Source organism: Notothenia coriiceps, unplaced genomic scaffold (genome assembly GCF_000735185.1).
Source record: "Notothenia coriiceps isolate Sejong01 unplaced genomic scaffold, NC01 NC01_scaffold00022837, whole genome shotgun sequence".
NCBI classification, from domain to species: domain Eukaryota; kingdom Metazoa; phylum Chordata; class Actinopteri; order Perciformes; family Nototheniidae; genus Notothenia; species Notothenia coriiceps.
The window spans coordinates 63,756-76,136 of record NW_011355538.1 but is presented as its reverse complement, the minus strand read 5'-3'; the positions used below and the strand labels follow the sequence as shown (position 1 = coordinate 76,136).

The 12,381-nt window shown below is 41.7% G+C and overlaps 1 protein-coding gene across 3 annotated transcripts in view; it reads left to right on the top strand.

Moving 5' to 3' along the window:
- LOC104954101 (protein FAM13B-like) overlaps positions 1-12,381 on the top strand; it is a 29,246-nt gene that overhangs the window by 11,725 nt on the left and 5,140 nt on the right. For 2 of the 3 annotated variants that reach the window (XM_010781153.1, XM_010781156.1), the window contains exons 3-9: positions 4,881-4,976; positions 5,416-5,563; positions 7,631-7,728; positions 8,725-8,782; positions 9,079-9,208; positions 9,514-9,585; positions 10,903-11,194. In XM_010781153.1, coding sequence (XP_010779455.1) covers positions 4,881-4,976; positions 5,416-5,563; positions 7,631-7,728; positions 8,725-8,782; positions 9,079-9,208; positions 9,514-9,585; positions 10,903-11,194 — 894 coding nt within the window. The remainder of the gene's footprint in view (positions 1-4,880; positions 4,977-5,415; positions 5,564-7,630; positions 7,729-8,724; positions 8,783-9,078; positions 9,209-9,513; positions 9,586-10,902; positions 11,195-12,381) is intronic. The other variant, XM_010781154.1, reaches the window with a different exon arrangement.

The following is a 12,381-nucleotide window of genomic DNA, read 5'->3' as shown; positions in this document are numbered from 1 at the left end:
AGGGGCCTCTTTTAATCCCCAATCCACCGCATGACCAGCTTTAATTCCTTATTGTAACAACCAGGGCTTGGGGCTTCCCAATGTTTGGGGGCCATCTGTTGGGATTTCCTTGCAGGATGAGGTTTAGCCCCTCAAGCCCAGTTGGGGGGGGGCCCCTTCTTGGTTTCCGGGGCTCCTTTTCCAAAAGGCCTTTCCGTGTTGGTTCATGGTTTTGGCATTTACCCACACCCGGACGGGGTGCCAAACAGGAGGGCTAAGAGGTTTAGATAAAAGCCATTATTAGGCCGGGTTACTGGTGATGAGGTCGGATGCTAAGCCAATCGTTCAAAAGGGAGATTTCAGGGGGGAATGCGGGCTTTCTCCCAGCGGGCCGCCCATTGGGCGGCGAGAAGGCTCGGCCCCCTGGGCTTCGGGGGGCAAACGATTCCCAGGGCTTGTTTTCCCCTCTCTTTCAACCTTTTAAAACTGGTGGTACATTGACAGAACTTTTTTCAAAACGTTATGTTGGGCTTTCCCTCTCTGGATTGGATGGTTGGGTCATATTTCACTGGGTTGGACCCTGACCCCCGGGATTTGGACGCAGAACAAAATTACCCAGATATGGTTTCAACAGTCTTTCAGGAAACCCACCACGATGGTTGGCTGCCGGCCGTGGACCTTTCTTGAAATATACTGCCTCCAGCCCCACGGACCTTCCTTTGTGTCTTTTAGAAAACAAGGCCCAGTCTTGTAACAAAAGGGCCGGTTTACAGTGTCAGGGAAAAGGAATGTTTGCTGCTTCTAGTGCATTCAAAAAACCCAGTAAAAGATTGGGAAGGAAGAACAGAAAGGATATGGGGGAAGAAAAACAATTTTTTCCAAAAAAAATATAGGGCCAAAAGGACCAAAACTTTTGAGAAAAAAAGATTAAACAAAGGTGGGTTGTTGATAAATGTAAAAAATTGTACTTAAACAAAAAAAATGTGAATTGGGAAAATGGTTTAAAGTTGAGAATGTGTGTATGTGTGTCATGTTCATACCCAGGAAACAAGTTTAAGTATTAATAACCTATGAAGTGTTGGAAATATTGGAGGGATGGAGGGCAGAAAAGGGAAAGTGGGTTGTTGATGGGCAAGGGGTGATATAAAGGGAATAGTATCAGAATGATTATTGTGTATTGGAAGGTAGAAAATCTGCCATTAAATCCAGGTCTGGTGTGTGGTGTTTGTGTGTGTGTGGTGTGGTGGTGTGTGGTTGTGTTTTGTGTGTGTGTGTGTGTGTGTGGTGTGGTGTGTTTTTTGTTGGTGTTGTGGGTTGTTTGTGTGGGTGGTTTTCTTTTGTGTGGTGTGTGTGTGTGGTGTGGGGTTGTTGTGGTTTGTGTGGTGTGTGTGTGTGTGTGTGTGGGTGGTGTTGGCAGGGTTGCCGTTAACTCAGTTGCTGGGTCTAATAGGTAATTGGTGGGGGAGGAGCTCACTCACCCAACCACTCTTGGAATACCCACTGGGAACCTAAAAAGGACCCTTGTGCTGTGGTGAGGCGTATTTAGTTCGGGAAGCGGTGGTGCCTCGGTGTGGGTTTGTGAGGGCTGGTTTGGGGCAAAGCCCTTCCCCTGTTTTTCCACTGGGCACACAACACCAACAACACACGGCTCTTGGTAAAAAAAGGGGGAAAACCATTGAGGAAATAAGAAGAAAACACCACCCTTCTGATCAGGGCAGAAGCTTGTAAAGTCTTAAATAACAATTTCTGGCCACACCCAGAGTTGGCGCCCAGTTTACCCAAAAAAAACTTGTTGTATTTTTGGTCCAAGATTAGCAGCCCAAATGGGGCAAAGAGAACATTAAACTGTAACCCAACTTTATTGGTTATCTGCTTCTACCACAACTGAATTCCCACTGGTTTCTTTTGGTTTTTTTCAAAAGGTTAATCGGTTTCCTCTTTTCCCCTGTTTGGAACTCTTTCTGCCCCGTACACCCTTCCCCCCCAAGGTTATTTCATGTTCCAGTTAAAATTTTGGGAAGGGAGTCCCGACGTTTGGGATGTTCTACATGAATTCCTTTCCTTCTCTCTAAATTCTTCTCTTTCTTACCAACTCACCTCTTTCCTCCCCAATATCCATCCTCCCTTTGGGGCTTGGACTTCTGTCTTTCAGTTAGTACAAACACACACCACACACCACCACCAACCAACACAAAAACACCACACACAACACAACACACCACAAACACACCACACACAACACAACCAAAAACAACAACCACACCCACACAACCAACAACCAACACCCACACCACACACAAAACACAAACACACCAACCCAATACAACGCGGGCAAATATTCACTCCAACCACCATTACATTGGGGGCACTTTTTCGGTTTATACACACAAATCTGAAAGGGAAACCCTACAGGACCCAAATCCACCTGACAATTTCCAAGCCTAACTATGGCAAAGTCATCTACGGCAACAGGGTCCATTTTAAAAAAATTTCTTCCAATCTTTTTAAAGAGAATGGAACCGAAAACTTTAAATAGTAAGAGAGAGACAAAGACTTAAAGTTTAGATGGCTTTTGTAGTGGGCAAGTGGAAAGTGCCATTCTGCTCCAAGACAAAATTAAAAACAGAGTAAGAGAAAAGAATTGAGGGCAGCGTTTAGAAATTTAGTTAGAGGGTTTTAAGGAAGTTTGGATAAAAGGAAAAAAAGCCAGGCCTGGGTTTTTCATTATGGAAAGGTTAAAACTTTAAGGCATTCTGGCATGACTTGGGTGGCTTTTGGGTGCCCCAAAGGACATGGAAAAACTTCAGGCCCAAAATCACATTGGTGAACTTGGGTCCGGCCCTCTCCAACCAAAGGCGTGACCCAAAGGATAATTTCCAAATTAGTTTCTCCCATGGGTCTTTAATTATTGAGTTGGTACTGGAAACTAAAAAAGGCTGAGGCCAGGAGGATGTTCCTCCAGATCACAATAATTAAAACTCGGGGGAACCACTGGAGGGTTCAGTTAGTTCTATATTTTAATATAACAGGGCAAACCTTATTGGCAGTAACCATGCTGGGCGGATGGATTTCTGGGGGGGGCCTTCATTCATCCCCCAGACATTGGTTAAACCGCGTACAACCCAGCACCCGGTGCCACTCCGCTTTCTGGCACCAGCCAAAACAGGACTCGCTGGCAAACCCGCCACTGGCGAGGGGGGAACCCAAGTTCCCATCAGTTAACCGGGGTTGGGCTATCCCCCCTGGCTTTCCCCAAAAAATGGTGGGGAATGGAGGCTTCCCATTGACATCAGGGACAGCAGAAGCTACACATCTTCAGGCACAGATGAAAACTCATCTCTTTAGACTCACATTTCGAGACGATTATAATTAATAACAAAGCACTTATATACTAATAAGTATGAGTATCACTTGAAATGGTTTGGCTCTATGAAACCTGATGTACTTATATGATTCTGTTTTCTTCAAGTTTGTAGCTTCTTGGTCGCTTTGGATAAAAGCGTCAGCTAAATGCAATGTAATGTAATATTATCAACTAATATGATGATTATTTTCTTAATTATTGGCTGAATCACTATCAAATATCCCAAACTAACTTGTCGCTTTAATTGAATTCTTTACCTGTCTTCTGGGTGTTGTGCGAGTATATAAACGTTTTACTTTCCTATGGTTACTCAAGTGTGTCTAAAATCGTATACTCTGTTGAGGGGCATGATATGATTTAGCCAAGATGTGGATGAAATCAGCTAAAAACTGCTTCTCTTGGCCGTGTTTTGTTTGTAAGTAGAGAAGAAATCTGCAAGCACATAATCTTTTACTGCTTATGTGTTATTCCCAGTTACTTAGTGTTTTTCTAACAAGTCTTCAACCTATGATGCTGTCCAAGCTGTAGGGAAAAACAAACGCTGCAGGAAGCCAGAATAAATAAGGGAGGGATAGTCCGTGATACTAGGATCACACACACTCGTGATCGAGCAAGTTAAATAATATCTCAGTAGAGTGTGACTGCTGCCGTTACCTTTTATAGTCCGTACTGTCCTCTCCTCTCTCCTGCCTGGCTTCTAGTTGAATCTTTGTTAATCCTTTCAGAACTGCTCCAGGTTTTTGACTTAATAAGGACTGAAAATAAACCAATTTAGTGACTTTTAGGCTCTGAAAATGTTGATTTGTATGAACCTTTAAGAGCAGATAAAGATGAACTTTATTGTCTGACACAAGGGACATGAATTCAATTTCAAACAATTCACATTGATAAACATAAAAAAAGGGCTAAAAAAGGACATTGTTAATAGGTAAGTACCACAGTTTCTGTATATACCGCACTGTCAGATACATTCAATCAATGTTAATTTATGTGGATTTAGCTGGACTTTTCTGTTGGCTCTGCTGGGTTTTATTACAGTCAAAAAGTCCCAATACTAGCTAAACAGAGAAAACACAGTCCCAGGATCTTATACTAAGTAGTAAAGTAACTATAAGGGAAACATTTGGCTTTGGTCTTTTGTAAAAACAATCACTGACAAACTGAGCTGTTACAGTTCACCCTCATTACAATTTAACTAAACTCATTCCATGTTCATGGGTATTAAACACAGACTGCGATTGATACGTAACAAATTGGACCATCTTAAATACAACTTGTATAACAACATAACATTTTCAGGGTTTGATGTCCAATCATCTTATCCTAATAAAGGAAAACACTGAATTTCAATGTCAGAAAAAAAATATGTCCTTACTGTTCAAAACAGGTGTTAGAACCCTGTACTACACTTCAAAACATCTGAAATCATGTGGGGAAAATACTGGTTTTAAATCAAACCTAATGCATAATCAACACTGTAAAAATTAAATAAAAAAAACCCATATCAATAAACCATGTGTTCTTTGTGTTTTCCCAGGATAATCCATTGCACCATCAGGGCTGCAGTGGAGCAGCACTTCTTCGATCTGAAGACCTCCATCGACCAAGACCTCAGCAACTATGACAGCCAAGGGTGAGAGACAGTCTACACACACATATACATTAAATACACACACATTACAATTGATTGCACTTGGAGCAAGTATAAGATCATATTCACACTGAAAAAACAACCTGTTCCGTGCAACCGCTGCTGGCGTGCGTTACACAGATTCCTCTGTGGTCGTAAGACTTTAAAAATCCATATTTGCCATACTGAACATTATGTACGAAGGCCGCAGAATGCTGTATGGTTCAGGTTACCAGTAAACATGTTGACAGCTGTGATGTTAATTAGCAAACTCGACATGTTCGGGAGGAGCAGCTGTTCAGCGGTCACTCACCTCTCAGACTAAACAACATGTCCGGGGGTTTAACGTTGCATAAGGGAGGCTTAATGTTTGCATGCACCACCACCATACAGACACAAAGGTGTTTTTGAGTTAATAAGGTTTTTTATTTTTGTTTTTCAGGGTGAGTCCCAGTGAGTCTGCAGATCAGGGTTGCCAAGGACTCGAGGATCAACAAACTGACCCTGAGGACAGCCCCTGTGACACAGAGGGGGAAACCCCACTCTCAGAAACCGAACAGATCATGCAACAAAGTCAGACACACACCCAGGTCCGTGGGGAAACACACACACACAAATTCATCACACGCATTCATTTGAAGTTTATTGACATAGGGACAGGTGATTTGTAATGTCTGTCACCACATGGGCCTTTTTAAATACATGAAATTAAAGACTAAAATGCAACAGACTGAAAAAAAAAATGATTAGGTTTAATAAAAACGCTTATATCAGACCCCAACAAATAAATACCAACAAACAATATAAGACAGAAACTATGTCAATACATACAAACTAAGCACCATCAAAGAAAAGGCACAGGGTAATTTATGACTAACTGTTTCTTCCAAAACGTTTTCAGTTTGTGTTTAAAACGTTTGAAATGTAACTATTTATTGATGCGTTACATTACATGTCATTTGTTAGACACTTTTATCCAAAGCGACTTACATACATTCAGTACTGTGGACAATCCCCAAAGGAGCAATTTGGGGTGAAGTGTCTTGCCCAGGGACACAACTACATGCTGACTGCAGTGGGACTCGAACTTCCTATCCCCTGATTCGAAGCCCAGCCGCTACCCACTGAGCCACAGCCAATAAACTGATCAGAACTAAAAACATGAAATAACCTTCTCAAACACACTTCTCAAACTATCAACAGTTAAGCCTGCACCCTAATAGATGAAAAACAGCTATGTACACACACACACACACACACACACACACACACACACACACACACACACACACACACACACACACACACACACTGGAGATTTCCCTCTCAAAGTGTCCACAGACACTCAGCAGTTGCTGTGTTGGCTGGCAGCATATTTCCCATAGCTAACCTCCTTCCTGTTTCAGTCAGCGGTTCATTCCAAGGCTGAATGTTTAGATGTTATCAGCACTGTCCATCTTTGTTCTGCTACAATAGCTGGATTCCTGCCAGGGTAGCAGAGGGGACAACTGAACCGCTTTACAAATGGTCAACAGATTAACAAATACGCTGAGACAGAGAGGCAGTGGTTTTGTCTTACTTACTTATAGACATGAGGGATTGATATGAGGCCAACAAATACAGTGAGGGTCAGCAGTGTCCACTTTTTGTAACTTTCGGAATTCTACAATCATATCAAACTGAAGGGTCCAAATTCTCCACATTTTGGTGGAAAAGGTAGGACCTAAATTGGATTCAACGTCAAATGTTTCTCTAGATTTCTAGTCGTTGTCATGAGGGAAAAGTGTTTGTTACATCATTATCATTTTAGTAACCCCTGTCTCAGCGGAAATCAAATCCCCTCCATGCCACTACCACTCCTTGAATTCCCCTTGAGCCGCAGTGGCATTTCTCCAAAGACCCTTTTAGCGTCACATAGCAGGAAGACAACTTGCAGACAGTGAGGTGTGTCCTGGACCGAGGAGAAACATGTCACCTCTTTAAACAATGATCCAGGTTTTTAAATAGATCAGCCAAGAGACGCAGAATGACAGCAGCACCTGTGTGCCAAACTACAAAACACACACACGTATGTTGAGTAATCATCCTGCTTCCTTTTGAACTATATATATTTATTTCTATTCCTATGTTATTTTCGTGACAAGCGCGCGCACACACACACACACACACACACACACACACACACACACACACACACACACACACACACACACACACACACACACACACACACACTGATCTGGATGTGTAAAGCCCTAAGTAATCTCAATTGCTATAGTATTAATTCCGCCTATTAAATCAAACCTACCAGTTGCTGTTTGGGGAGTCATAAAAGATAGAAATTGTGATTTTGCCTTTACTTTTTTTTTTACTTGGAGGTTTGCATTTTAAAGAGTGAAATCGATTATTAATCCCTTACTTTAAACTATATATTTATAAATATATTACCTAATTGTTTTCTTAGTTATTGCGTTTTTAGTTAAACCAAATCTGACAGTGTTGCTTTTTTGCAGTTTACTTATATATTATGTCTTGTTTTTGTCCTGTTGTTGCACGTTTACTGTTATAGCACGGCAAATGCCCCCCCCTGCAGGACCAATGGGAAATCATTAAAACAATCAATTCATTCTTAAATTGTACCTTTTGCTCTCTCCCAGGATCCATTGGACTCTGGCGCCGCCCTAGAGGAGAGCTCGGGGATGGACCTTGATGCAGAGGCCGTCAGAGACACTGAGAACAACATCAACACTGCCAGGTGGGGGGGGGTAGTCTTTTATCAAGTTTACTTTCACCCTATTTATAGAAAATGCAAGCAAAGTTATAAGAGATAGAAGTTTGGAAACCAACATTTTAAGGGATCAAGAAACATTTAGGCTTTATTTGAAAAAGATAGATGGACGTGTCTGCTACATGTAGCCTTACGCACAATGCATTATGGAGAGTAAATACATTTTATATAAATAACAGTATCTTATAAATAGGACTCTCCTCTTTCCCAGAGACCATTTATTTAACATGCAGTGATATTGTCTTGCACTGATCACTTGACCCGTCATGTTTACTAATCACTTGGACATGCTACCTCAGCGTTTATCCTTAATCTGAGTCTGTCCGGTGATCGTGCAGTTTTACACTTTATACTGTATCATGCCTCTCGTTTAGGGCCGTTAACAATTTAATTTACAAACAAGTTAAGTTAATGCACCGCAGTTGATGTGTCACACAGTATAAATTGTTTGTGCAGTCAAGGCTTAAATGCTCATTCACACCTATTCAGGAAAAACGGGTAAAAGTTAATCAGCGGGATGAAACGATTATTAGACACCACATTGATTTTAGTTGTAACAAATTAGTGATTTTCCAACAGTTGACGTTTTTCGCACAATACAACATTCACAATGTGGAACGGCTTTTAGTTGTCTGACGATTGCGCAGCTGTTCGGATCTGCCACAGGCGACTACAATGTCCCAGGGAGACAACAAGGGTGGAAGGATTATGGCTGAAGCTCTCAAAAGTATTTTCATTAAGTCATTCTAGTTCAAAAATGGTTTTTCTCAAAGCGAGGGATATCCAAGGTCTGTGAACGGTAAGTGTTTAGTCAGGCATTAGACACAGCAATAACTAACAAGTTCTCCATATCTAAATATATATATGTCCCATAAAGGTTTAGGGAAATTGCTCATGCCCTGCTCCAATTGAATGTTTTTTTTAGTATTTAGTTCATCTTAAGTTTCTTATCTTTGTTTTCAGGCAGGACAATCAACCCTGTGACAACATGGAGCAAACTCAGATTGACATCATAAACTGTGTAAGTAGCACTAAAGTGGATTTATTGTATCTAATTATGTGTTTTACTTCCAAAGGTTTCTTTTAAATGTAACTCAATTACAAGCACAAAGAGTCATTCAGGATCCCAAAAACATTTGAAACAATATAACCTCAAGTTGATGTTACACTATTTGTCTCTCTTTTGTGCAATCCTCCTTTATTTATATTTTAAATCATTTCCACCTCCGTTCTTTTGTACCTTTTTTTTAATCTGAAATGGTGTCCCTTTATTCTCTCCGTCCCTGAATTGTTTCTTTAATCTCTCTCTTCCTGCAGGACGCGGGTTCATGCCGCTGTGATCAAAACGCCAACACCAGCAACACCAACCGGAACCACCTGTCGCCATGCCAACCAAACTCTGGCCAAAAACCCCAACTGCAGCTCTTCCCCGACAACCAATGGGAAGGTAGGAGAGAAAGTGTCATGTTGTTTTAATGATTAAGAAAAAAGCAAAGCAGTAAAACCATCCGTTCTCATATAAAAATATGATTTTTTTAATGAATGTTTTTGCTAAATTAAAGTTGATGTCTGTGTCATCCATAAAAGTAAAACTGTTTTTGCTTTGTTACTGTTAAAAAGTATGATTGACTGAATGAATGTTGGAGTTGTTATGAACGATTGACCTCGTCTCTGCTGTCTCTCTCCCTGTCCCTTCCTCCTTACTTCTTCTTCTTCTTCTTCTCCTATCTCACCCTCCTACCCTCCACACAGTGTCCCCCCCCTCCAATCTCCACCTCCCTCCCATAGATTTCTCATGTATGCACCTGCAAAAAGAAGGGGATGGTAAGTAGTTTCACTTCCACCAGCAAACCTCTCCTCTCTTACATCCTCTCTTGTTGCTGGTTTGGAGTACTTGAAGCCTACATGATAAATGCTCACATATTACGATGTGCTTGTGTGATTTTGATGCTTACTAAAACCCTGCATGTGAGGAAACTAGGGATGTAACGATATATCGATTATCGTGACATCGATTTTTTTTTTAAATTTTTTAAAAACCTTTATTTAACCAGGTGTAGGTTACAACATGAACATGGCAGCAAGTAGGTTACAACATAAAACAACAGATAACACAAAAGGACATTGTATTTACAGGGCTACATGTACATACCTAGAGACATTGACAAGTACCAACAGTATATTTATATCTCGCCCTGTCAATAAGCCTCACCTTCTTGGCAAAAACTGTATTGTTTTTGAAGTGGTGGAGAGACAATGCACAGTTTGACCCACTGCTGTCACCCATGGCCAAAGCATATCTCTCTGTCCCAGCAACATCAGTACCAAGTAAGAGAGTTTTTTTCCACAGCAGGGGATATTGTAAACGCCCAAACATCCCAGCTTCTACCTGGAAATGTTGACATGCTCATATTTCAAAAAAATTAGTTAGTGAGTTTGAGTTGAGTTACTTGAAAAACTAAAGTGAAACTTGATTTATTTTATTGCAGGGTCAGATTATTATATTTTGGACACTTTAAAATAATACTATCCTACTAAAATGCTGTACAAATAATAATTAAAAAAAATGGCCAGATAAAATGTTGAAAAATAAAAAAAATAAAAAATTTAATATCGCGATAAATATCGTACGGTGGAGTTGTTATCGCGATATTATCGTACCGTGAGTTTTTGGTATACATCCCTAGAAGAAACTCTTCTAACAAAGCTGGTGAACTCTTCTTCTCCTCTTATCTTTGCTCCTCCCTACTGTGCAGGGTCACTGGGCAGATTGATCCGGACATCTTTTCCTCTCTAAAAATGGTTTTCTTTCTTGACTCTGCTTCTCTGTTTCTCACCTCTGTCTCGTTATCGCTGTGACCCTCCTCCCCCCTCTCCTTCCTCCTTATCCCGCTTGACTCAGCGCTTTAGCATAGCACTGACGGTCAAAGCAAGGCGTGACTTGGCATGGAATCCAATGAGAAAATGAACTTGTTCTTGAGTGTTTCAGCTTAACCTGCTCACAGGCAGCTTTTGTGTGTTTCTTTTGTTTGTACCTCGCGTGTATTGCTATTTATAATTAACATTAAGTATTGAATGAGTTCTTTTCTCTCTCCCTCCTGACATCCGTTAACCTCTTTCTTTCTGTCCTCCTCTCTGCAGACCCCGTCCCTGCCTTTAAATCGTGGCGGGACGAGGGTGATGGTGGGGAGGCGCAGCTCTCCCCTCTGGCCGGTCGCATGGTCCGCCTCCCCCCGCTGCTCCTGGAGGAGGAAGGCGAGGAGGAGGAGGAGGAGGAGGAAGAGGGGGATGGAGGGCAGGACGACGCCTCCCCCTCCTCCTCCCGCTCCCACCCTCCCCTCCTGGCTCGACGCTTTCTCGATTTCGGGGCGCACGGTGCCCAGAGATTTGTCCAGCAGGACCCCGACGCCACCTCACCGACCAAAGCACAGAGGTACGCTTCGATTCATGAATAAATATAAATAACCATATTAATATGTTCAACATAAAACATAACCACGTTTAAAAGACAATACATACAAATGGGTAAAGTGACAACAAGCACATTAATAGCAACAGATTAGTAAAAAAGTATATTTATATTAACACGGACAATATCATTTGTTCTCCCGGTTGGTCGAAATACAAACATTGTGATTTTGTCCTTTTTAATATGGTCATTTTAGTTTAAAAAAGTGTATACGGCTCTATTTCTTTCGTTCTTTTCGACCGTTTTTAATAGTGACAAAATCTTATATTGTCCTATCCCTTCTCGTTACAAACACGTTTCAGCTAGATTCTCTTTGTGAGTTTCCAGTCTGTAATCATACCTACAGTCATCGTCCTTAATCCAAGTCAGAGCGTATCGTGTGTAGCAGGGGTCAACAACCTTTATGATATGAAGTGCCATTTAAAAAAAAAATTGTTATCAGCGTGCCCACTATCGAGCACTATCAACGGGGGGGGGTTGAGGAGCTTAACGCTCGTCAATTATCATCAGGAGGGCGGGGGAGCCTTGCTGCGGGGAAGCAGTGTCGCAACATACACGATGCCGAATTTAACAAACACATTTAAGTAATTGGTTTAAACGGCATAATAATAAGGACGATCGTCCGTTCTGTGATTCTCCAGAGCACACATGTTATGATATTAGGGTCGCGTCGGATCATGCAGAGTGAGATGAGATCGCTGTCCCTTTTAAGAGAGAGAGATAGAGAGAGAGGGGTGTGGCTTGTGCATGTGTGTTTGTGGATGGTAGAGCGACAGTGAGGGAACGTGTATATGTTTCTGGAAGTGAAACGGGAAAGCAGAAAAACAGAGATCTGTGATGTATTTTGTGAAACAGAAGAACAGCTAAATAAATGCAACGGCCTCCCAAGAAGAGCTCGCCTCTCTCCAGTCATTTAAGCTAAAGTGGGTTATTGAACCTGAAGCTTGTTGCTTCTGCCCTCCTCGACTACGGTCTGGGAGCCGACAGGAAAGTGTAACACACAGATGGCCAGTCCGCCCCTTTGTAGCATATTATTTCGATGAGAGATGAGCAGATCGCCACTGGGCTTTCAACTAAATACACAGCCACGCAAAAACTGTGGCATTTGTACAGCTCCTTATGGGTACTGCAATTAGTGAAGTGCTTTCCTC